Below are 26,460 nucleotides of genomic sequence, written 5' to 3' on the forward strand. Positions count from 1 at the left end.
GCAGAAACTCCTGCCTGACAGAAACCTAGTAAGTACTTGGTTGAGGGAGCAGCTAGTCTTCAGGGACCCGAAAGGAGGAAGCAGGGGGATAAAAGCCAAGACACCCCACCTGATTCTGAGCTCCTGCCTATGCACCCCACTCATACTGTTCTCCCCAGTCAGAAGCCATGGGGCCAAGGAGACTTTGGTGTGGTCTGCACAGGTTGGCTCCCTTGGGTATTATGCATAGCAAAGAAAAGCGAAGAGTACATCCAGAAGAGCAAATGGAATTCCAAGCACATACACTTTCTTGCTTACTTGCCAGAATTTATCTCTGTGATGACCTGCGCTGGGAATCTGAGAAATTTTCTCTTGAGAAGTGATGTTGAATCTGAGATCTAAAGGATGTGCAGTTGTTTAGAATGTGATGAGTTCAAAGAAGACATTCTAATGGTCCAAGTGAAAAGATGCTCAACACCACTAAGCATCAGGGAAATGAAAATCAAAACCACAGTGAGATATCACCTCACACAGGTTCTGTTCAGTTCAGTTCAGTCACTCAGCTGTGTCCGACTCTTTGCAACCCCATGAATCGCAGCACGCCAGGCCTCCTTGTCCATCACCGACTCCCGGAGTTTACTCAAACTCATGTCCAAGGAGTTGGTGATGCCATCCAGTCATCTCATCCTCTATCGTCCCCTTCTCCTCCTGCCCCCATCCCTCCCAGCATCAGGGTCTTTTCCAATGAGTCAACTCTTCACATGAGGTGGCCAAAGTATTGGAGTTTCAGCTTCAGCGTCAGTCCTTCCAATGAACACCCAGGACTGATCTCCTTTAGGATGGACTGGTTGGATCTCCTTGCAGTCCAAGGGACTCTCAAGAGTCTTCTCCAACACCACAGTTCAAAAGCATCAATTCTTCGGCACTCAGCTTTCTTTATAGTCCAAATCTCACATCCTTAGTGACCACTGGAAAAATTATAGCCTTGACTAGACGGACCTTTGTTGTCAAGTAATGTCTCTGCCTTTTAATATGCTGTCTAGGTTGGTCATAACTTTCCTTCCAAGGAGCAAGCGTCTTTTAATTTCATAGCTGCAGTCACCATCTGCAGTGATTTTGGAGCCCATAAAAATAAAGTCTGTCACTGTTTCCCATCACACAGGTTAAGATGGCTATAATAAAAAAGACAAGAGATAACAAATGTTGGTGTGAATGTGGAAGCATGTTGACTATAGCTAATAATATGGTATTATATACTTGAAAATTACGAGACAGTACATCACAGCATTCTTACCTGAAAAAAAGAGTTGTGTGAGGTGATGAATGTATTAATTATCTTCACCTTGGTAATTATTCTAATCATTTGATAAATAGATCAAATCCCATTTTACCCTTTAAGTATATACAACTATATTGTCAATTTTTCCTCAGTAATATTGGAAAAAGTGTGACTAATAAGTAATGTTGCAAGTAAGGAAAAGAACATTCTAAGCAGAGAGAATAGGATGTGCAAAGTCCCCTGAGGTGAGAGCACATTCAAAGAACTGAAAGAAGGCAGTGTGTGAAATAGACAAAGGAGAGAATAGAATCAGAGTGAGTACAGATTTTGGCAGGGCATTGTAAGTCCCGCTAAGGATTTTGGTTTTTATCCTTAAAGGGAAGGTAAGTCATTGATAGGTATTAGGCATCCAATGACAGATTAGATTTTGTTTCTCAAGAAAATTACTCTGGGGAGAATGGATTAACAGGAAGGGAAAAATGAAATGGATGTGGTTATACCAGAGATTCAGATGAATGCTTAAACTAAGGTAGTGGACAGATATGGTGAGACAAAGAAAAGTTTGAGAAATTTTAGGGACGTGAAACTGACAAGACTTATTGAGATATATATATATATGGGATATAGCAGTTTGGAGGCGATGGCAGTGTCAAGGAGTGTACTAGATCACTTGCTTGTAAGATGGAATTAGGAGAAAAGCTTTTTGGAACTGGGAAGTTATAAAATTAATAATAATTAATCAAAAAGTGAAAAAGGGGGAGAAGGGCTGACTTTTTTAGTGAATTAAAGACTGTAGACTCCGGAAATAAAGGAAGATGCTTTAGAAGCTGAACACTGAGAGCAGAAACCATTTCTAAAATTTAGCATTTGTTAAACAATTATTAGAGGAAGCTGGAAGGCAGGGAAAGGAAAGCCTGAGAGGGAGGGCAGAGGAATGACATGAGACAGACCTTGAGAAAAGAAGAACTTATGCAAAAATAGCACAGTTTGTTCCAGATTCAAGAAATGACTCAACTTTGGAGAAAACAGGAATGCAATAAAATAGTTATCACAAAAATACAAATAAGCAAGCAAACAAAATTACATTCATTATTTATTTCGTTTCCCTTAGTAAACAGCGCAGCCTCCCGTTTCCCTCTTTATTTCTTTTATTCCACTCTCCGCCCCTCTCTTTCTTTCTTGAAACATCGTGAGCTCCCTGAGAGAGGGCCCACACTTCTCAAGTATTTTGAACACTGTTTCTATCATTATCTAGCCCCTTTGGACCACAGTGAGGATTAACCAGCATGAGGATTAATCGTCTGCCTTCTACAGACCCATCCTTAGCTATTCATTCCTCTTTTGAGTGCCCCCTTTCCTCATCTGTATCATGCTGCAGCGTTCTAACCCCGCTAAAGCGTAAGCTTCTAGAAAGCAGAATTGACAGGACCCTGACATCAGGGCGGATGGGGTAAATACAAGTGACTGGGAGAAGAGAAGAGCATGGAACAAGTCTAGAGACAAGCGGGATCTATTTCTCAGGTAGGTGCAGATCTGAACCCTTGACTTGGGCCTGCTTTTCCTCCCGCAGTACGGGAGTTCTCCTGTGTTGGGGGTTGGGGGGTGAGGCTCAAGGAACCCCGCTCCCGCACGTTCTCAAGTATCTATTCAAGCTTGGGAAGAATGTGGGCACATTCTTCATGCTAAGTAGATACCCGCACTCAGTAGCCACTAATACATATTTCTGGAATAAATAGATGGGTGGATGAAATACTTGTGCAATGGAAACTTCTTGGGGCAACTCGCGAGCGAGCAGAATCCTTATAATCCCCGCCATTCATTCCGCAAGTCCTGGGCTCGCGTGTCTCCGCCAGTTACATGAAGCCCCGCCCACCTCTGGGCGCGGCCCCGCTCGGCGCGCTCCCTCGGCTCGGGTCCGTAGCTCTCGGGGACGCGCGGAGCAGTGGGCAAGTTCCGGGCCACAGTGCGCTTGCGCAGAAGGTGCAACAGTCCGGGGAGGGGTGGAGCCTGAGGAGCTTAGCCTGAGGTGATAAAGAAAATACGGAAAAGATCCGTATGGAGGTCAGGTCTGGCTCCGCCGGGAGAGAGATGGGCCAGGTTAGTGGGTGTTTGCAGGGTACACAAAGACAATTTGTTGGTGAGTTTACATTTTTACTGATTTTGCCTTTTTTTTTTTCAATTAATCTCGGTGTTCAAGAGCTGATGCTTTGGAGGTCCCAGTGTTCTGACACCTCGTGCCTACGTGGCTTTGGGTAAGTTACCTGCCCGAGCTTCTGTGTCTGCCTCTGTAAAGTGGACCTGGTAATAGTTGTGGGCTTCACAGGATTTTTGTGAAGATGACATCAGACAGTGTGTGTAAAATATTTGGCACAATGTCAGAAACGCCCAATAAGTGGTAAGTGCTATTACTATCATCAATGTTAGTATCATTAAGTATCATCGTAATGTGTTTTTTTGTGTGCCAGAATCTTTCGTATGCAGTTTTTATGCTGGTAATCTTTGGAAAATATCAGAGAACCGTAGAAGTAAAAGGAAATTAGAGATTGGAAAATACTCTGTTTTTAGAAAGGAGAAAAAAGTAGATCTTGAAAAATGGACTCTAATAATCTTGAATTTTACTGAGCACCAATACAAACCCAGGATGGATCGTATCAAAGGTAGTTTGTGAGGAGAATTTCCTGGCAGTGCGGTGGTTAGGACGCCACGCTTTCACTGCTGAGGCTATAGGTTTGATTCCTTATGGGGGAACTAAGATCCCACAAGTCAAGCAGTACTGCCTAAAAAAAAAAGTAGTTTGTGAGCCTTTAGAAAAGGAACTGGTACTCACTATGAAGCAGTCTGCACTTTCTAAGAACAAATAAATCAAGCCAGATTAACTTTTTTGAATGAAGAGTAAACTGATAGCTCAGTGGAAAAACTTTCTTTCCTTTAGTTGTTTACCTCAGCCTGAGATGCTGCCCCATATTAAGAGCCTTTCTTGTCAGAGTTGCTTTCATTTCTGACATAAATCTTACAGAAATAATTTTTTGAGCTAAATGGGTAATATGTGAATACCTTTATGATGTAAAAAATTCAAAAACTAAAAATGAAGGGAAAGTCCCCTTCTGAATTCTTTTTCCACCTTCACTCATCAATTTAGCGTGCATTTTGCTCTGATACTTAAAAATCGATCTATACACTGATTTGTAGCAGTTAGGACTTTATTCTGCCAACTGAATAACCAGCAAAAGAAAGCAGATTTTTAGTCTCATTTGAAAGGAAACACAAGGGCAGGTAGTGTAGAGCCAGCAGACTCTGTCTTGGTTTCACCATCCACACGTTTGTCCTTATGGTCACAAGGTGATTGCTGCTTCTCTAAACCTGAGTCCATATATTGGACAGGAAAGGACAAAAGCTATCTTGTGAAGTTTTATATTTTAATTCAGGAAAGAAAGCCGACTGGAACATCTGCCTACAACTCATTGGCCAGACTGTATCACGTGACCCTTCTATCAACAAGGGAGTCTGGAGCCCTTGGTGGTCACGGGGTTACGACTCCATGCTTCCACTATAGGGAGCATGGGGTTCCATCCCTGGTGGGGAAACTAAGATCCCTGAATGCTGAGTGGCCAAAAGAGAAAAAAAAGTAAGACAGGGGAATCTAGGGAAATATTAATAATTTACTTTTTAAGCATCTAAAATATAGACTCCTGAGAGTCCTTTGGACAGCAAGGAGATCAAACCAGTCAGTCCTAAAGGAAATCAACCCTGAATATTCATTGGAAGGACTGATGCTGAAGCTCCAACACTTTGGCCACCTGATGCAAACAGCCAACTCATTGGAAAAGACCCTCAAGCTGGGAAAGATTGGGGGCAGGAGGAGAAGGGGATGACAGAGGATGAGATGATTGGACATCATCACAGACTCAATGGATTTGAGTTTGAGCAAACTCTGGAGATAGTGAAAGACAGGGAAACCTGATGTGCTGCAGTCCAAGGGGTTGCAAAGAGTCGGACACGACTTAGCGATTGAACAACAACAAAGTACAGAATGACATAGTTAAAGTGAGGGGTGAATATCTTTGGGCTAAACAAGTTTTCAGTGCCTGCTGCAGAAATATAGAGGTTGGTTTTACTTTTCTGAAAATAAATTCACACTATATATTTTTGGCAACTTGCTAATTTTCCTTGGCAGTATGAACGAATTAATACTTTCCAAGGTGGCCTGTATGAAATTTCCTTGACTCCTTTAGCTGCTGCATAATACCCTTTTTTCATTATTCTAAGGCATACACTTTCATTCATGTTATTATCTCTAAAATTGGTATGCATCTTACACTTGCTATCATCTAGGCAGTAGTAGTGATATAATTGTCATTGCCTGCTGGATATGCTTCAAAGCTTGCAGAATGGATGTTAGCAGCCTGGAATATTAATGACTCTGACTCTACATATGACTCAGAAGGTTCCGACTCCAAGAAGAAGATTTATATATGTTTTAATCAATTTATTTGATGAATACTTTTAATGTATGCATGAGGGTGACATGGAATTAAAAATTCATGTCTTAAGTTTCATGTGGTTTTTTGAATAAATATAAAATAAAAATTATAAGTGTTAAGAAAACTTTTTTGTCATGGTTTAATTAGGAGCACTTTTTTCTTTTTTAATGATATATAAAATAATGGTGTTTATCATTCATGATGTCCTGAAGTCAGTGAAATATGATTTTCTACACTGGCTATTCCATAGTTTAATCATTTTTGTATCAATAGATGTTAAGTTTTCACTTTTTTTACAGTAGTGCTTCCGTAAACTCTTTTTCATTCCTCCTTTTCCATATGTGCAAATAGTATTTCTCTTGATTCCTAGAAACACATTTTTAAAAATTCTAAAGCCGCTGGCCCCTCCAATCTACTGTTGTTGTTCAGGTGCTGAATCATGTCCAACTATTCATGACCCCATAGCCTGCAGCACACCAGGCTTTCCTGTCCTTCACTATCTCCCACAGTTTGCTCAAACTGATGTCCATTGAGTCAGCAATGCCATCCATCTTCTGTTGCCCCTTCTCTTCATACCCTCAATCTTTCCCAGCATCAGGGTCTTTTCCAATGTGTTGGCTTTTTATATCAGGTGACCAAAGTATGGGAGCTTCAGCTTCAGCATCAGTCCTTCCAATGAATATTCTGGGTTGATTTCCTTTAGGATTGACTGTTTTGATCTCCTTGTTGTCCAAGGGACTCTCAAGAGTCTTCTCCAGCACCACAATTCGAAAGCGTTAATTCTTCAGTGCTCAGCCTTCTTTATGGTCCAGTTCTCACATCTGTACATGACTCCAGGAAAAACCATAGCTTTGACTAAATGGACATTTGTCAGTAAAGTGATGTGTCTGGTTTCTCATACGTTGTCTAGGTTTGTCATAGCTTTTCTTCCAAGCAGCAAGCATCTTTCAATTTCATGGTTGCAGTCATCATCCGCAGTGATTTTGGAGCCCCAGAGAATAAAGTCTGCCACTGTTTCCACTTTTTCCCCATCTATTGGCTATTAAGTGATGGGACTGGATGCCATGATCTTCATTTTTTGAATGTTGAATTTTAAGCCACTCTCCTCCTTCACCTTCATCAAGAGGCTCTTTAGTTCCTCTCTGCTTTCTGCCGTTAGGGTGGTGTCATCTGCGTATCTGAGGTTGTTGATATTTTTCCCGGCAATCTGGATTTCAGTTTGTGATTCATCCAGCTGGGCATGTCACATGATGTACTCTGCATATAAGTTAAATAAGCAGGATGACAATATACAGCCTTGATGTACTCCTTGCCCAATTTTGAACCAGTCTGTTGTCCCATGTCCAGTTCTAACTGTATGCTTCTTGACTGGTATACACGTTTCTCAGGAGGCAGGCAGGTAAGGTGAGCTGATGTTCCCATCTCTTGAAGAATTCTCCACAGTTTGTTGTGAACCACATAGTCGAAGGCTTTCCTGTAGTCAATGAAGCAGAAGTAGATGTTTTTCTGGAATTCTCTAGCTTTTCTATGATCCAACTGATGTTGTATCCCTAGTTCCTCTGCCTTTTCTAAATCCAGCTTGTACATCTGGAAGCTCTTGGTTTGAACATTCTTTAGCCTTGTCTTTCTTTGGGATTTGAATGAAAACTGACCTTTTCCAGTCCTGTGGCCACTGCTGAGTTTTCCAAATTTGTTGGCATATTGAGTGGAGCACTTTAACAGTGTCATCTTTTAGGATTTGAAATAGTTCAGCTGGAATTCCATCACCTGCACTAGTTTTGTTTGTAGTAATGCTTCTTAAGGCCCACTTGACTTCACATTCCAGGATGTCTGGTTCTACTTGAGTGACCACACCATTGTGGTTATCCAGGTTATTAAGACCTTTTTTGGTCTAGTTCTGTGTATCCTTGCCACCTCTTCTTAATCTGTTCTGCTGCAGAGTACATCATGTGACATGCCCAGCTGGATGAATCACAAACTGAAATCCAGATTGCCGGGAAAAATATCAACAACCTCAGATACGCAGATGACACCACCCTAACGGCAGAAAGCAGAGAGGAACTAAAGAGCCTCTTGATGAAGGTGAAGGAGGAGAGTGGCTTAAAATTCAACATTCAAAAAATGAAGATCATGGCATCCAGTCCCATCACTTAATAGCCAATAGATGGGGAAAAAGTGGAAACAGTGGCAGACTTTATTCTCTGGGGCTCCAAAATCACTGCGGATGATGACTGCAACCATGAAATTGAAAGATGCTTGCTGCTTGGAAGAAAAGCTATGACAAACCTAGACAACGTATGAGAAACCAGACACATCACTTTACTGACAAATGTCCATTTAGTCAAAGCTATGGTTTTTCCTGGAGTCATGTACAGATGTGAGAACTGGACCATAAAGAAGGCTGAGCACTGAAGAATTAACGCTTTCGAATTGTGGTGCTGGAGAAGACTCTTGAGAGTCCCTTGGACAACAAGGAGATCAAAACAGTCAATCCTAAAGGAAATCAACCCAGAATATTCATTGGAAGGACTGATGCTGAAGCTGAAGCTCCCATACTTTGGTCACCTGATGTAAACAGCCAACACATTGGAAAAGACCCTGATGCTGGGAAAGATTGAGGGTATGAAGAGAAGGGGGCAACAGAGGATGAGATGGTTGGATGGCATTGCTGACTCAATGGACATCAGTTTGAGCAAACTGTGGGAGATAGTGAAGGACAGGGAAGCCTGGCGTGCTGCAACCCATGGGGTCTCAAAGAACTGGACACAACTTTGTGACTCATCAATGACAAAATTTTCCAGGGAAGTCTCAATTTAAAAAATCTTGGTACATTATTGTCATTCAGTTCAGTTCAGTTGCTCAGTCGTGTCCGACTCTTTGCCACCCCATAAACCACAGCACTCCAGGCCTCCCTGTCCATCACCAACTCCCAGAGTTTACCCAAACCCATGTCCATTGTGTCGGTGATGCCATCCAACCATCTCATCCTCTGTCGTCCCCTTCTCCTTCTGCCTATTGTCATTAGCTATCAACATACTTCAGAAGTTCTGAGATTTCAGTATCTGAACTATACTGTACTGCCTTGAGTTCCAGTGAGGCATATGTCACACAGTTTGTTTCCAGATAGCATCTCCATGGGGATGGTCTTAGTTTTTAAGTTCTCTGGACAATTTCAGATCTACTTGGATTATTGTTAAACCTGACAGATTATTGTTAAAGTAATGAACAGGGAGCAGTATACCTCTACATTATAGTAAGGGTCTTTATTTTTATTAGTGCTTCTGACCCCAGAAGTGTTTGGGTGTTTCTTTGCAGTCAAAAGACCTGGCTCAGCCTCTCACTCTCTGAGCAAGGTGACTCTGTGGGTCATGGGAGCTAGGAGGGTGGGGATAGCCTCACATATATCCAAGGAATTAAAAAAAAAAAAAGCAAGTGTTGGTGAGGTAATGGCAAATTTGGAACCCTCATACATTGCATATATTGCTGGTGGGAACATAAAATCATTCATTTAGCCACTATGGGAAATTTTTTGGCAGTTCCTCATAGAGTTAAACAGAATTACCATATGACCCAGCAATCCCACTCCCAGGTATATACCCCAAAGAACTGAAAACATTGACAAATACATTTATATAGGCTCATTCAGAGCAGCACTATTCACAGAGGGTGGAAATAACACAAATATCCCTCAATAGATACATGTATAAACACATTGTGGTATACATACAATAGAATATTATTTAGCCATAAAAAGAAATGAAGTGTAGGACACACACTGCAAGGAGGGTGAATCTGGAAAACATCATGCTAAGTGAAAGAAGCCAGGCACAAAAGACTACCTGTTATATGATTCCATTGATATGGAATGTCCAGAATAGCCAAATTCAGAGAGAAAAAATAAATTAGTGGTTACTCTGAGTTGAGGAGACCAAGGGATAGGGAGTGACTGCTTAATGTGTAGGGAGGGGGTTCCCTTTTGGGGTGATCTGTTTCAGAACGAGATAGAGATGGTGTGGTTGCTTTACACTGCATTGTCATAAATACCACTGGATTGTTGACTTGAAAGTTATTTTATGTTATGTGTATTTCACTCTAATAAGACGACAAGACAAAGTTAAATCCTCTCTACCCTTCCGAGCTTGGAATTTTCCCAGCGGATACAAGGCAAAAGAGACAGCTAGCCCCCATCCTTGCCGGGGCACGATAAAAGGTGCCTTGTCCTACAGTTGCAGTTGTGTATTCATTCGTTCGTGCATAAATTCCCACTTACTCAGCACAGCGTCTGAACCAGGTTTGGGCTGCAGAGGGAACAGTCTCTGCCCCGGGAGCGCACAGCCTAGGGGGAGACACATCCCGCAAATTAAAAAAATAAAGCAAAACTCTGTGATGAACCCAGCAAAGGAGGGTTGGCTACTTAAGTAGCAGGGTGTTCCGAAAGAAAAGGGGGCCTTTGTCAGACAGGGCGCATGGACTGAGCCGATTCCTGTCCATGGCCGCCAAGTCCCTGGCGACAAATGCATTCTTTTGTTGTTCATGGAAATGAAACAGTTTTTCAGGCCCTTCAGGAGCTCGTCCGCCAAGGTGGGAAGACGGAACTCAATAAGCACAAGGATGTCGGGCAGGAGGGAGAGAGGTGGATAGGCGGGAGACCCCCTGCGCCCCGCCCCGAACCTCGGGGGAGGTCGGCGACCGCGTCTTGGGGAGGTGGGGACTGCGCGGGGCCGCGCTCCCGCCCTCCTCGGCGCCTGCGGACCCGCAGGCGGCGGGCGGCCCGCGAGGGGGCGGCGGCTCCCGGGCTTTGTGGCCGCTGCGCGCGCGGCGGGGCCTGGCCGGCCGGGGGCGCGCCGCCGCCGCCGCCCGGCGCTCCGGAGCCCGCGGCCCTCCCGGCCGCCCAGCCTGCGAGAGGAGTCGAGGCCGCCCGCGCTCGCATCTCGCCGGCCCCTCCCCCGATCGCCGCGGCCGCTGCGCCGCCGCTGCAGGTAGGAGGCTCCCCGGGCGGGCGGGTCGCAGCGGGGCTGGGGCACCGGCCAGGCGTGCGGGGGCCGCGGGGCCGGTAGGGCGCGCTTCCGGCCCAGGCGCCACGACCCATGCCCCGCAGGCCGGACGGCCACCTCCGCGCGCCGCGATGGGACTCGGTGAGTGCGGCCGGCCTGCGGCGTACAAAGCCCCAGGGCGCGGAGCTCGGGGAGATTGAGCGACGTACCCGGGGTCTGGGGACTCTGGACTCCGAGGGCAGAGGAGCGGTTTGGGGGGTGGGGGAGAAACCTTCGGTGCCGGCGGCTCCCCATCCCAGTGTCCCCACAGTATGCCGGGCTCTGTGCTCGCGCTTTTGCATACTTGTCTTCTTTAAGACCCCTTGTGTCCCTTACAGAGGTGTGAGGGGAGGGGTCCCTCATTCAGGGGCCGAGCGCCGAGCATCACAGCGGTGCCCGCCTGACCTTGGGAAAGCGCCTTTACTCAGAGCCCTGGCTGCAGCTCCTGTAAATGAGGGTGGGTTGGGGGGGAGGGATGGTGGCGGAGAGTGCGTGGTGTAATGCCTACCCGCAGGTGCTATTGTGAGAGATGAGGTACGCCAATGATCATACATATTGAGCACTTTCTACATACCAGGCCTGGGTACCAAACAGTTGGCATGAGTTATCTAATTAAATCATCATGCTGGCGCTGTGATGTAGCTACTGTAAATTGCACTAGTAATCTTTATTTAGGAGTAGGAAATAGAGAATAATTTAGCCTCCCTATTCTGATTAAGGAAATTGGGTGTTTCTTAGGCATGGTCACATTTAAGTTTACAGATGTCCCTGCAATGTCAGGAGAGCAGTTGTGGGATATATTTATTGCACATTTAAAACCGGCAGGTAGGATAATATCAGGGCCAGGGGTGTGCATTTCAGCGTCAGATAAGTCAGCTGTGTTACCAAGGAAATTGTTGAGTATTAATTCAAAAACATAGTTCCAGAGTTAGGACTGAGGGCTGCTCTGGGAGTTTGGGGCCAGAGAGACAAGGGGCAGACCAGGAGGAAACGGAGGATTCTGAAGCCCTGGGTGGAGAAAGGGACCTGTGACCACCACCCCAGCAGCTTTCTGGACCAAGATTTCATCCTGCCCTTAGAGACCAGGCATCCTATCAGGAAGGAGGGGAGGGGTGGGGGAAGGATCCAGGGGCAAGATCAATGGATTGTCTCTTCTTACTCCCAGGCCACCCCAAAAGTATTCAGATGGGTTGAGAACCGGATGACAGGGCCTCCTAAAGCACCATGGTCCCTTCTCATGATTTTTTTAATTCTTTTAATATGTTTGAGGAGATTGGGATGCTCACCAACCCTAAAGATTGGTAAGATGCTTAAAATACAAAGATCTAATTGATGTAATGAAGGAGTGTGTTTGAATACAGCTCCCTTGGTTGGATAAGAAGTGGGCCTGAGGAGATTATTTGGGGGTTTAGTTTAGAATGAGGAGAACTGAAAAGATTCTGGACCCTGAAGAAAAAAGAGAAAGGCAGGAAGGCCCAGGCGCTGTACCCTGGGGCAGGGGGTAGAAGGAGCACTGAGACCCCCAGAATACCATGTGCAGAATACCCAGCCAGCCCCCTGGTGCTCGAGTACCCAGAAGGTACCCCTCTTCTCCCAGCTTGTGACTGCATCTTCCTTGAGTGTTGTGGAAGGTCGGGGCTCGACTCAGGCTGACTTTTCTCCTGAGTGAGCAGGAAAAGCTTCTTGGAGAAGGGTTGCTTGAAAACCGGTCTTGAAGGACAGGGTGTTTGGGCGCATGGTGATGGTGAAGGTAGGAGCCCTGTGCCTAGTAAAAAGAGCAGATGCTTTGGAGAGACAGATAGTGGGAGGTTTGAGTTCTAGGTCTGCCATTTCTCAGCCATGTAATTTTTTGCAAGGATTAAATAATGGTTTTTCAAGTGCCAGGTAGGGAGCTCAGTAAGCGCTAGGACCTTTTCCCCTGTCCACAGTGACATTTGTTTAATTCTTGTCTCCTGAGCACCAGTCTTATGCTGAGTCATATGCTTCATGCTGGGGATCCAGAGATGAGTCAGAAATTATGTATTTCCCTTAGGAATTTCCCAGCCTAGTGAAGGAGATGGACACAATGAGCAAATTAAAGAAAATAAGGGAAGTGCAATTATCTACAGCTGGTAGTGAGCTCACAGGAGAGTAACTCATTCATTCTGGATAGAACACTCAGGGCTAACTACCTCTTTAACAAGATATAACAAGATGAGATGTTATCATAGAGGTTTTGAATGCAACACCAACTCTTAATTTCTATCTTTTTTTTGCCTTTGTCTTGTCTTTGCCCTGATAGTCTCTCTCTTAAAAAAAAAACACACACACAACCTAGTTGCAGTGTGTACATAGTTGTTAAGCTGCCTCAAACTCATTTTAGGAGGAAGCTATTATAAATAAAATCAACATAATAGCCTGGCTGTTAGTTAAGGAAGGCTTCACAAAAAATTTCATGAGAGTTGGACCTTGAGGGATGAAGATAAGCCCTTGGTGGACTTTGGGGTAAAGGATTCCAGCCGAAGGAAGCCCCATGTCCAGAGGCATGTGAACACAACTAGTTCAAGGGCATGAAGGTGAGTTTGGTCTGGCTGGGTTGAAACATACAGGGAAAGGGTGTTGTGGGGGCAGTGTAATCGGGGCCAGATCTGGAAAAGCCTTGGAATGCCTTGTGAGCAGTTTGGACTTTATCACCAGAGGTCTACATGCAGGACTATGGCATCATCACTGTGTTTTAGGAAGAGTCCTTGAGGGGCCGGAAGTTTGGGAGGTCATTTTGGGAGACTAGGGCTGACCGTGGACACAGGCAGTGAGGATGGGAGCGGAGAAAAGAGATACAGAGGTAAAATGTGAAGTGGGTCTTGATGAGTGGATCCATGGGATTGAAGAGCATACTGAGGTGGCTGAAATCATCAGAAATCGGAGGTTTGGGAATGAATAATTCATTCGCTTTGGGAGATTTCTGAGGTATCCATGATGGACAACTAGATGGAGGTGGCCAGGAGACAACTGGAAATGTATGTAGTGTTGAGGGGAGAGGATGGGGCTGGAGAGAGGTTCTTCCTGACATCCCTACTTTCTTGAGATCAAACGCCAAGAATCAGCTATGTGCTCAAGATACAAATAAAATACAGTTCCAAGCCACAAGAGCTCATACTTGGATAGGGGACCCCCTGAGGCTATGGATAGACTAGTACAGAGTAATTCTGAGGCTGAAGGAAAAGGTAAACACGTGGGACCCCGGGCCCTGCGACTTGAGAGCTGCTGTTGCTGAAGTGGTGAGTGTTGCCGAAGAGGAGATTGTCCTCAGATGAGAAGCGGGCCGGAGAGGGAACACCTACGTAAGGGGACTTGCATTTTGTAAAAGCACTTTCCGTGGAGGGTACTTGAGTAATGATCCCAAGGGAATTTCAGGGAGACTGGGACAGTGTGGGGACATGGTTTGGGATGGAGCTGAGGGGAGAGGAGGGGAGGGGTCAGGACCTTTAAGAACTTTCCCCTGGTTGGCAGAGGGAACTGTGAGGGGGGTGGGAGATGGGAGGTAGGAGCCCCTTGCCTTAAACACAAGGCTGGTTCTGCTCACGATCACACTTAGACACAGATGGTAAAAATAAACACTTCCCGGTTACTTGGCCACCTGGAGTGGGTGGTGAAGGAGAAGAGGAGGGAGAGCACCAGAGGAAGCAAGTTTAGTGCTGGGTATAGACTGGAAAATCTTCTAAAGAAAGAAGGCAGAGAGGGCATCCTGAGTAGACAGGTCTGAACACGTGAGAGCAGGTACATGGCAAAGTGTGCGCGGGAACAGGAGTGTCTGATGATTCTTAACCTCTGTGACAGATGGAGGAGGAAATGGCAACCCACTCCAGTATTCATGCCTGGGATATCCCATGGGCAGAGGAGCCTGGCAGTTTGGAGTCCATGGGGTCGCAGAGAGTCAGACATGACCAAGTGACTGAGCTTGCACTGCGTCAGATGAAATCAGGAAGGCATCATAGCTCTAGCTAGGCTTTTAAAAATTTGACATGCAGGGACTTCCCTGGTGGTACAGTGGATAAGGATCCCCCTGCTGGTGCAGGGGACACAGGTTCGATCCCTGGTCCGGGAAGATCCCACATGCTGTGGGCAACTAAAGCCTGTGAGCCACAACTGCTGAGCCTGTGCTCTAGAGCCCGTGAGCTGCAACTGATGAGCCATAGCTACTGAATCTAGCGTGCTCTAGGGCCTGAGAGCCACAGCTAGTGAGAACCTGTGCTGCAGCTGCTGAAGCCCATGAGCCTAGAGCCCATCCTCTGCAACAAGAGAAGCCACTGCAATGAGAAGCCTACACACCGCAACTAGACAGTAGGCCCTGCTCACTCCAACTAGAGAACGCCTTCACGCAGCAACAAAGACCCAGTGCAACCAAAAATAAATAAATACATTTTAAAAATTAGGCATACAGTACAACAGTATGATTTTTATTATGATAAATCCTTGATAAAAGGAGAAATTTAACATAGTGGGACATCTAGATATAATTAGGTAAAGAAAGTACAAATGGCGAGCAGGTTAGTTTCAGCATATATTTCCCCTATATTTATTTCCCTGCTGTATACCAAGTGCTCTTCAAGGAGCTTGGGCTGCAGTAGTGAGGGAGGGGTCCATCACTTGCTTTAGACATTTCACTTAGAAATAACCTACAGAGTTAAACCTGGGCTCACCTCCCCTAAAGTGCTGAGTTTACTCTATTCTATTGCAGTGTTCTCTTTCTTTGGCTAGTAGCCCCACTAGCCTCCTAAATAATCAGAAAATGCCATCTATGCATCTTTGGCAAAGGACCATGGAAGTTAGGTTGCAGAAAAACCATTGTAACAGCATTGTTAGTGTGGGCTACAGCACTGGATGGGGCTTCAGAGAACACGCATGGTAGTTTTATAATTTAGGGATGAGGAATCAACAGGAGGAAAGCGGACTTGCCTAATGGCACAGAGTGAGTGTCAGAGTTGAGGGCGGTGGCCTCGTTTTCAGTTGGGGTAAGGGGGAGGGCTTGAGGGTACCTATCCAAAGGGCATCTTGATGATGAGAGGGTTCCAGAGAAGAGATCTGGGGGGAGGGGTTGCAAACAAATGATGAAGCTTCACTTGTAGCCCCTCCTCTGTCTCTAGGAACCCCTGTGGTTTGCTCTGAGACTCCGTTTGCTCATCTGTAAGGTGAGAAGATTGGATTGAAATCCCTTGTGAGTTTAACATGTTAGGATCGATGTTGTTTCCTGAAAAAGGTTGTTTGGGGGGATGCTGAGAGAGGAGACAGTCAATAGACCAGGATAGGAAATAGCCTTTCTACTCTTTAGAACAAACTGATCACCCATAACCCGTGGCCAGGACCCCCTTCAGGGAATTGGCTGCTGCATTTCCTGCAGCTCACTCGCCAGTTCTGTATACTTTCCTTCTCTCCAAAGTTGCCCTGCTTTGTTCTAATGCCAATTCTGAGTCTGTTCTGATGGGAGTTAAGGTCTTCATTCTAGGTCCTCCCCAATCTTGGGGTCACATCCCTGGGCACATTTCTTTCTCTGTGCTTAGCACACTGTCTTGTCACCGGCCCATCCACAGTACACTGTCTTGTGTTGTGTCCTCATTGGACCATGATCTCCTGAATCTTAAGACATACCCCTCTCCCTTCCAATGCCTGCACATGCAGGTGCTTATTTAATCCTTGTGCGTTCTCTTTGCCTCTGCTTTCTCTTGATCCCCGACCCTAGTGTAGACACACACACATCCTGGTCATTTCTCACTTTGAAACAGCCCCTGGCATACCACTGCCTCCTTTCCATTAACTCGCCGCCACTCAGAATCCAGGCCCTTCCTTATCAATTATTTATCTGCATGATCTCCTTCAGCGCTCTCTGTTCATATCCTATACATTCTTAAAAGATCTAGCTCCAATGTCCTCTTGTTCATGAAGAGTGCAAGTTAACCTCTTCCCTCTTCTGAATGCCCAGGGTGCTTTGTCCTGTGTTATGGTCTGAGTTTCAGTGTGCCTGTCCTTTTGATGATCAGTTTCTGCATGCCAGGGCTCCTTCCAGGCTCTGTGGTTCAGCTTGTCTTTTCATCTTGCACATATTCTAGGACAGTACTGAACCTTTGGCAGGAATTCATTACGTATCTGTTGAGGTTTTTTTTTTGCCGGTGAGTAGAAGAGCCAATAAGTATTTGGGTGTATGTTGTATTTAGACCACTATTTTACTTTTGGAAGCAGTTCAGTATGGGTGAGCGGGGTGGAAAGAACTAAAATCTATTGAAGATCTAGTCTGTGCTTCTTGACTTCCATTGCAGGGCAGTCATATAGAGGGACTCAGGCAGAGTAGGGGGTGTTAACTCTTCCTGCGGATGAGGCATGAGGTTAATTGACTTGCCCAGGGTCACACCGGTAAGTGAGTGCTAAAGTTAAGATTTGAGCCCAGGTTTTCTGCATCCAGTGTCTTCACTTCACTTTAAGAGCAGTAGTTCATATCCTAACATCTATCTGAAGTCTCAGTGTCACGATTTTGGGTCAAATCTGGCCAACTTTCTCTAGCCTTTGCCCAAATTTTAGGAATTAGTTTCATCCTTGGTGGACTTAGAGTATTATTGGATGGTGTATTAGTCACCTTGGCCTGCCATATAAAATACCACAGACTGGTGGGGGGCGGGGACTTAAACAACAAAAGTTTATTTCTTACAGTCCTGGAAGCTTAGGAAGTCCAAGATCAAGGTGCCAGTAAAGTAGGTTTCATTCTGAGGCCTCTTCTCTTGGCTTGTAGGTGGCTGCCGTCTCTGTGTTCTCACACGACCTCTTTGTAACCTAGGGGATGGTGGTGACTGGGGAGGCAGGGAACAAGAGCTCTCTTGTTTTTTCTTATTAGGTCACTAATCTTCTTGAGCCAGGACTCCACCCTTATGACCTCATTCCATCTCGTTGTTCAGTCACTCAGTCCAACTCTTTGCGACCCCATGGACTGCAGCATGCCAGGCTTCCCTATCCTTCACCATCTCCTGGAGCTTCCTCAAACTCATGTCCATTGAGTCAGTGATGCCATCCAGTCATCTCATCCTCTGTCTTCCCCTTTTCCTCCTGCCGTCTATCTTTCCCAGCATCAAGGTCTTTTCTAATGAGTCTATTCTTCCCATCAGGTGGCCAAAACATTGGAGCTTCAGCTTCAGCATTAGTCCTTCCAATGAATATTCAGGACTGATTTCCTTTAGGATTGACTGGCTTGATCTCCTTGCAGTCCAAGGGACTCTCAAGAGTCTTCTCCAGCACCACAGTTTGAAAGCCTCAATTCTTCAGTGCTCAGCCTTCTTTTATGGTCCAGCTGTCATATGCATACATGACTACTGGAAAAACCATAGCTTTGACTAGATGGACCTTTGTCGGCAAAGTAATGTCTCTGCTTTTTAATACACTGTTTAGGTTTGTCATAGCTTTTCTTCCAAGGAGCAAGCATCTTTTAATTTCATGGCTGCAGTCACCATCTGCAGTGATTTGGGAGCCCCCCCAAAATAAAATTTGTCACTTTTTCCATTGTTTCTCCATCCTTATGCCTTGAAGTGATGGACTGGATCTGTGATCTTCAGTTTTTGAATGTTGAGTTTTAAGTCAGCTTTTTCACTTTCCTCTTTCACCTTCATTAAGAGGCTCTTTAGTTCCTCTTCGATTTCTGCCATAAGGGTGGAATCATCTGTGTATCTGAGGTTATTGATATTTCTCCTGGCAATGTTGATTCCAGCTTGTGGTTCTTCATCCAGCCAAACATTTTGCTTGATGTACTCTGCATATAAGTTAAATAAACAGGGTGACAATATATAGCCTTGATGCACTCCTTTTCCGGTTTTGAACCAGTCCATTTATTGTTCCATGTTCAGTTCTAACTGTTGCTTCTTGACCTGGTTTCTCATTCAATCTTAATTACTTCCTTAAAAGCCTATCTCCAAATATAGTTACTGTGAGGATTAGGGTTGCAACAGATAAGTTTTTTTAGGGGAATGGGTTGAATACAAACATTTAGTCCCCTAACAGATGGATTTTTAAGGTGGATAGTAAATGTACTTATTACGATCTGGTGGTTTAGTCAGTGTTATTGTTTTGGGAATTGTGCTGATTATTTCCTCTTTGTTCTTTTATAATATTGAAATCCTGCTATTTTATTTAGTTCTGTCTATGGGTCTTTGCTTAGCCCAAGAGGAATTTCCATTGTATTTGGATTTTGCTATTTTATTTGACCATTTTTACTTTACTGCAGCTTTTGGTGTACTGATTATTTATCATATATGATACTCATTCTGTGCATGGTAGGCAGTTTTATGTCTGTATCAAAAGACATTGATTTGTTCAGTTTTGCTGAGGGCCCACAATGGGAGGGTCTCTGGGCTGCTTGTTGTCCTACAACCATGCATCTGCACTCTGTCTAGCAGAACAATGGACGGAAAAGATGATCCATACTGAGTAGAGCTGGGGGCAGTTTCTAATAAAAGTCGATGCAGCAGAGGCTTGTTATGTTGTCATATATAACCAGTTATGGACATTCCCGAAACTCCAGTACTTTGGCCACCTGATGCGAAGAGCTGACTCATTGGAAAAGACCCTGATGCTGGGAAAGATTGAGGGCAGGAGGAGAAGGGGATGACAAAGGATGAGATGGTTGGATGGCATCACCGACTCGATGGACATGGGTTTGGGTGGACTCTGGGAATTGGTTGTGGACGGGGAGGCCTGGCGTGCCTGTGGTTCATGGGGTCGCAGAGAGTCGGACACGACTGAGCGACTGAACTGAACTGAACTGATGGACATTCCTCAGCAGTTTTAAGCTAGAAGGTGCTTTCTAGTCTCGAAGTTTCTACTAATAAGCTTTGCCCGGACATCTCTTTCTGCGGGAAGTGTCTGTTTTCTTAGGACTGTCAGTCAGGCGCCCCAGCACAATGTCAGCATCCAGTGTCCCTGAGCCTTGACCATTTTAAAGCTCCATATTATTGCTACAGTTACTTTTCAAACACACATTCTTAGCAGACCAACAGTGGGAATTATTTCAGTCCCCTGGTTAGAGCGAGAGCAGTGCACCTGGGTGGGGGCGGGGGTGTGGACCCTAGGTTTGAAAGAACAGGGAGGGGAGGAGCCAACAGATCGAGATGGACAGAAGCAGGCACAGCTCCTAGGCTGCTCTACCCTAGGACCTTTCCCTGTTGACGATTAGATTGCTGATTGACAAGTAATTCGAGCAGGGCACTAGAGGCTTCGCTAGGTCTGAAAGAAGTGGGCTAAGCAGAGCAGAGAGCAGCCTGGGCATGGAGTCAGACCCGGGTTTAAATCCTAGTTCTGCTACTTACTATTTGTGTGACCACAGGCAAGATACTGAGCCTCATTTTTCTGATCTGGGAAATAGGAATAATAATTGGTTAGTGGGGATGTACAGCCCACTTCAGAAGGCTGTTGAGGAATCCGTAGGGGACCTTTGGGGTACACTGTCTTCATACCAGAATCCTTTTATAACCCGTAAGGATGCAATCACATAGCCAAGGGAGGCCTGCTGTTCTCCAAAATTAGGCAAAGTAAATTGGTAACTTTCGATTTACTTAGCTAGTAATTAAATAACAGTTTAGTTAATAGGCTATTAATGGTCCCCAGGTGTTGGTAATTCTGAATATTTGCTTTTGAGAGAGTTGTATAATTTCTTCTGGTACTTTCATAGTTTTTTTGTTTCAGCAGTGTAACAAATGATGCTCTCAGGGGCTATTTTGGGGAGGATTAAATGATATAGTGCATATTAAGCAGTTAGTATAGTGTCGTGCCTACAGTATAGCCTCAATAACAGTTATCTGCTATTGTTATTACTGCTCTTATTAGAGACCAAACTGGCCACACTTAGGTTAAGATCCTTTATGAATTTAGACTTCCCACCAGCCCACCACCCCCTGGTGGCAGTTAGTGGTACTGCACACATTGTGAGGAGGAATTCAAGTGCCTGGAACTAATTCCCTGTAGTTTCAATTCCACCAAGTATCACAGGGACTTTGTTAGGCAGAGTGTGGCCTATTTGCTTGGGAGCTGCAATTCATATATCACTAAACAATGAAGGGACATAATTTTCACCTCCACAATTGGCACAGATTTTTAAAAAATGTTAACAGCGGAAGTCAGTGAAGTGGGAATATCAGTTGGTACACCATTTTGAAGAAATAATCAAGGATAGGAAAAAGAGGTTTATTTAGAAAGAAAATGTATATCGTATATAAGATATTATTACCTTTGATAGAATGAAATAGCAAACAGTCCCTTTTTCATTTGGGAATCAGATTCCCAATCCTCATAGCAGTGATTCTTAAAAAGAGTGGGGCATGGGGGAAGGTAGACCTCTGGGGGCAGAAGAGTTGGGGTGGGCTTCGTATAGTGTAGTGTGTAGGTTAAGAACATTCGGTATACCTACTGATTTCATAGTAAAAACCATAGAACATAAAACATAAACCATAGAACATAAAATTGAACATAGACATCTTGGTAGATAGAGATACTATAGGAAGAGAGATATTGTAAGGAGCGTGTGTTAATAAATTTCAGTTTGGAAATGCTGCTTTATAGGAAATAAGAGTACTGATGAAGGGGGACATTAATTTTGGACCTTTGGGGAAGATGGGGTCTGAATTGGATCATCATAGCAATATTAGGGCCATGTGGCTGAAGCATAGGCCTGGTAATTTAGGAGTTCAGGACTTGTCTCCAAAGATAAATTGTCCTCCCAAGGACAGAGGAGCCTGGCAAGTTACAGTCCATGGGATTGCAAAGAGTCGAACACGACTTGGCAACTAAACAACATTTCTCTTTGCCCAAGACCTGAGGGCCAGACCGCCTCTGGCTTGTCTAAAGCTCGCGATTTTTGATGTGGATGTGTTCATAACGAATGTGAGGGCAGGCACCTTGTATCTGAGACACTGATCACACTGACCTTAACTTTTGGGAGGAAGTGGTACATGGTGGGAGACCCCGAGCAGGTTCTGTTGCCCTCATGTTAAGTCCACATTTCCTTGGCTTCTATTTAAAGGTTCTCTGATCTGGCCAGGTCCCCTCCATGCTCAGGTCTCACAGATTTCAGTTATTTACAACTGCAGTTGGGACTTCCCTGGTGGTCCAGTGTTAGGAATCTGTCTTGCAGTGCAGGGGACGCGGGTTCAATCCCTAGTCTGGGAACTAAGATCCCACATGCCTCAGAGCAGCTAAGCCTGCATACCGCAACTAGAGAGTCTGCAACGAAAGATCCTGCGTGACGGAATGGGGATTCTCTAAACCACAACTAAGACCCAACACAGCCAAGTAAATACTAAAAACAAAAAAAAAAACCAAAATTACAGTAACCCCTTCCCAGGCATAGTATGTGAAGAGCTGACTTGTATAATGGTGTGAGTTTAAGTCAGTGTTTTAAAACTTAAAAGCCACAGTCTTTCCCCCACAACCTACCTATGGAACTTTTCAAATATGAAGATCAAGAGAATAATTTGCTGAATCTTAGTGTACCCATCACTCTTATTCAGATGTCCCATTTTTGGCCAATGGGGCTCCTTTCAAGTTAGTTTCTATTTCTGTTCATAGTGGGTTGGTCAGTTTTAAATGGACTGCATCATCAGTATCTTGATACTTGTCTGTTATTCTGAAAACTCAAGAGGCTTGAAGAACATAAAGAGGATGGGGCATATCAACCTTGCACAGAGGACAGTGCTCCGCTTGTTTTATTGGTGCATTCTCTGTTGCTTAGTGACATTCTTGCCATGATGAACCTGAGAGATTAATTTTGTAGGAAGTTTTCTCTGAATAAAAGATGTGGGAGAGTATGTGGTCATAAAACACATAGGTTCAGTGGAATAAGACATTTATTAAGCATCTATTGTGTGAAAGATGCTGGCTCAGCACTGGGGAGGATGGCAAGATGACCTAGGGAGTCATAGTTGAGAAAGAGATAATTGTGAAATGATACTAAGAATACCAGGTGATTCGAACTCACAGACGCAGAGAGTAGAACAGTGCGTACCAGGGACTGGAGTTGGGAGTGGGGGAAACGGGGAGATGTTGGTTAAGGGGGTACAAGGTGCAGTTATGTGGGATGAATCATTCTAGAGATCTAAGGTACAGGAATGAGACTATAATTAATAATGCTGTATTGGATATTGGAAATATGATGAGAGACTAGATTTTAGGTGCTCTCATCACACACATAGAAGGTAACTATGTGAGGAGATATGTTATTTAGCTTAATTGTAGTAATCATTTCACTATGTATGTTACCTATATACAGTTTTTTTTTAAAATATAAAAAGGTATAACTTTTTACATTTATTAAAAATATAAAAATCTATGGTTCAGTTTAGTCGCTCAGTCGTGTCCGACTCTTTGTGACCCAATGAGCTGCAGCACGTCAGGCCTCCCTGTCCAACACCAACTCCCGGAGCCTACCCAAACTCATGTCCATTGAGTCAGTGATGCCATTCAACCATCTCATCCTCTGTCGTCCCCTTCTCCTCCTGCCTTCAATCTTTCCCAGCATCAGGGTCTTTTCCAATGAGTCATCTCTTCGCATCAGGTGGCCAAAGTATTGGAGTTTCAGCTTCAGCATCAGTCCTTCCAGTGAACACCCAGGACAGATCTCCTTTAGGATGGACTGGTTGGATCTCCTTGCAGTCCAAGGGACTCTCAAGAGTCTTCGTCAACACCACAGGTCAAAAGCATCAATTCTTCTGCACTCAGCTTTCTTTATAGTCCAACTCTCACATCCATACATGACCACTGGAAAAACCGTAGCCTTGACTAGACAGACCTTTGTTGGCAAAGTAATGTCTCTGCTTTTTAATATGCTAATCTATGGTATATAGATTCTAATAATGATAAGGGCATGTGTCCTAAGTTGTGTCCAACTCTTTGTGACCTGATGGACTGTAGCCTGCCAGGCTCTTCAGTCCGTGGGATTCTCCAGGCAAGACTATTGGAGTGGGTTGTCATGCCCTCCTCCAGGGGATCTTCCTGACCGAGGGATTGAACTTGCAGCTCTATGTCTCCTGCATTGGCAGGCGGGTTCTTTACTGCTAGCACCAATGCCGTGCGGCATGGCCAAAAATAAATAAAATAAAAATTCATTAATTGGTAAAGGATATAGACTGCGCTATAAGATGGACTATCCTTTGGCAATAACAGAGAATGAAGTATTGATATGTGCCACAATGTACACAGACCTTGAAAACATTATGTAAAGTGAAACAAGCAAGTCACAGATTATTCCATTTGTATGAAATGTCCAGGGGAAAAAAAGAGGGACATTGGACTCAATCTTTAAAGCGTTCAGGCCCTTACACCTCTAAAATTATATTAATGATTTACATGTAACTGTACACTTTCACGTATTGGAGAAGGAGATGGCAGCCCACTCCAGTGTTCTTGCCTGGAGAATCCCAGGGACGGCGGAGCCTGGTGGGCTGCCGTCTATGGGGTCGCACAGAGTCGGACACGACTGAAGCGACTTAGCAGCAGCAGCAGTAGTACACTTTTAAAAGTGGCCCTTAAAAAAAAAAAAGTGGCCCTTAGAGTTTAAGGATTACAGACTCCAAGTCCTCATTTTAAAGATAAAGAAATTGAGATTCCTTTAAGAGCATGGACCTATCTGCAGCCGCAAACATAGCGATGGAAATGTCAGATTTTCTGGGGTGATTTCTGGATGATTCTAAAATCTTGGTAGTATTTATATTATCTGCTATATTAGGTCACTCACTGCCTTCTCTTATCTTCAGCTGTAACAAAACTTTGAGAGACCTGTTTAGTTCAAAAGGTGCCTAACATGAATTTGAGGAATTAGCAGTTCCTTAATGTTTAGGAGAAACAAACTAACACAATAGAGTTCCAAGTAGATGTTCAGCTTTTCTTTTCTTTTTTTTTTTTTTGGCTGTTCTGTACCACATAGGGGCTTCCTCAGCGGCTCAATGGTAAAAAAAAAAATCCACCTGCAATGCAGGAGACACAGTAGATGCAGGTTCGATCCTTGGGTTGAGAAGATCCCCTGGAGGAGGGCATGGCGACCCACTCCAGTATTCTTGTCTGGAGAATCCCATGGACAGAGGAACTTGGTGGGCTAACGCCCATGGGGTAGAAAAGAGTCAGACAGGACTAAACACAATAACCAGGTAATCACAAAATAGCCAAGAAGTGCAGCAAAGCCTCTACTGGCGTGGGTAGCCATTCCCTTCTCCAGGGGATCCCCATGACCTAGAGATTGAACCTGCTTCTCCTGCATTGCAGACTGGTAGATTCTTTACCATCTGAGGCACCAGGGAACCCCCACTTGAAAATCTATTCTTAAGTAAAAACCTCATTCCTGGTAAACTTCTGAATGTTTTCTTGAGAATATCACAACTTAATACTAAAGAGGGGGGCAAAGTGCCGTATTTCAGACAAGGGAATCAAGTCAGGGATGGAGCTTGAGTGATTAGCTGATGCCTTTATAGCTGGAGTTGATAATGATTGTCTCAAACTTCCTGTTCCAGGATAGCTAACAGCCAGGAGAAACACAGTGGAAAATGCAAAACAACGAAATCATAAAACCTGCCAAATACTTCTCAGAATTGGAAAAGAGCATCCTGCTGGCGTTAGTAGAAAAGTACAAGTATGTGCTGGAGTGTAAGAAAAGCGATGCGCGAACTATTGCCCTCAAGCAGCGAACCTGGCAGGCGCTTGCCCACGAGTACAACTCCCAGCCCAGCGTGTCGCTGCGGGATTTCAAACAGCTGAAGAAGTGCTGGGAGAACATCAAGGCTCGGACCAAAAAGATTATGGCCCACGAGAGGAGAGAGAAAGTGAAGCGCAGCGTCAGCCCGCTTCTGAGCACCCACGTCCTGGGGAAGGAGAAGATTGCCAGCATGCTGCCGGAGCAACTTTACTTCCTGCAGAGCCCTCCCGAGGAGGAGCCCGAGTACCACGCTGAGGCCGCCGCCCAAGGTATCGTGCCTGCCGCCCGCTTGCACCTTCCCCTCGGGTACCCGTTTGACATTGCAGTGTTCAAGTCCTTCATTTCCACGGAGCTTAGAAAAAAAATAACTTTCATATCACACTTGACTTTCTTAATTCAGAATTTCTGGATTAGATAGGACATTCAAGTCATGTTGTCCATAAAAACAGAAGCTCTTCTCTCCTTGTTCTCTCTCTTAGACAGGCCTCATAACCACTTGTTATCACCTAAGAGGGAAAAATAAGGGGCTGCATCAATATAGTTATGAATGAAGTACCTTAATTGCTTATCTCAGTCTATCTCATATATTAAAGAGACTTTGGTTTATACTCACTCAATCATATTTTTAATCTTTCAAAAAGTAGTTTTTGAGGACCTATTGTGTGCAAAGCACCACACCAAGTTCCTCAAAAGGCCACGTTGAGAAAGTGAACTATTTCAAACTTACCAAAAGCACAGAGACTAATATACCAAACACCCGTTTAGCAGTCACCCAAGTTAAAAACTAGCGTTTCTGCCCATTATAATATTGTGATCTATAGTTCTGGTTTGTGCACTCCAGGAAACATAAGAAATTCTGGAAAAAATTCATTTTAGTTTTAATATACTTTTTTGAAAAGAGAAAAATATGCCATACATAATTCTTAGGAAGTAAAAGAATGTCACATAATCAAGACTGTAACAGTAGTGGGTCATGGCTTTAAAAAGTTGGAATTAAGGGGC

At 44.5% G+C, this 26,460-nt stretch overlaps 1 protein-coding gene across 3 annotated transcripts in view; it reads left to right on the top strand.

The window, feature by feature from the left end:
- Nucleotides 1-3,288: 3,288 nt before the first annotated feature.
- The window catches only part of MSANTD3 (Myb/SANT DNA binding domain containing 3), a 30,455-nt gene continuing 7,283 nt past the window's right edge, over nt 3,289-26,460 (top strand). Inside the window, exons 1-3 of one of the 3 annotated variants that reach the window (XM_043453202.1) lie at nt 3,289-3,355; nt 3,443-3,510; nt 25,277-25,727. In XM_043453202.1, coding sequence (XP_043309137.1) covers nt 25,310-25,727 — 418 coding nt within the window. In that variant the 5' untranslated portion in view covers nt 3,289-3,355; nt 3,443-3,510; nt 25,277-25,309. Of the gene's footprint in view, nt 3,356-3,442; nt 3,511-10,531; nt 10,719-10,742; nt 10,875-25,276; nt 25,728-26,460 lie in introns of those variants that run through there. The other 2 variants (XM_043453200.1, XM_043453201.1) reach the window with 2 other exon arrangements.

This window comes from Cervus canadensis, chromosome 30 (assembly GCF_019320065.1).
Source record: "Cervus canadensis isolate Bull #8, Minnesota chromosome 30, ASM1932006v1, whole genome shotgun sequence".
Lineage (NCBI taxonomy): Eukaryota > Metazoa > Chordata > Mammalia > Artiodactyla > Cervidae > Cervus > Cervus canadensis.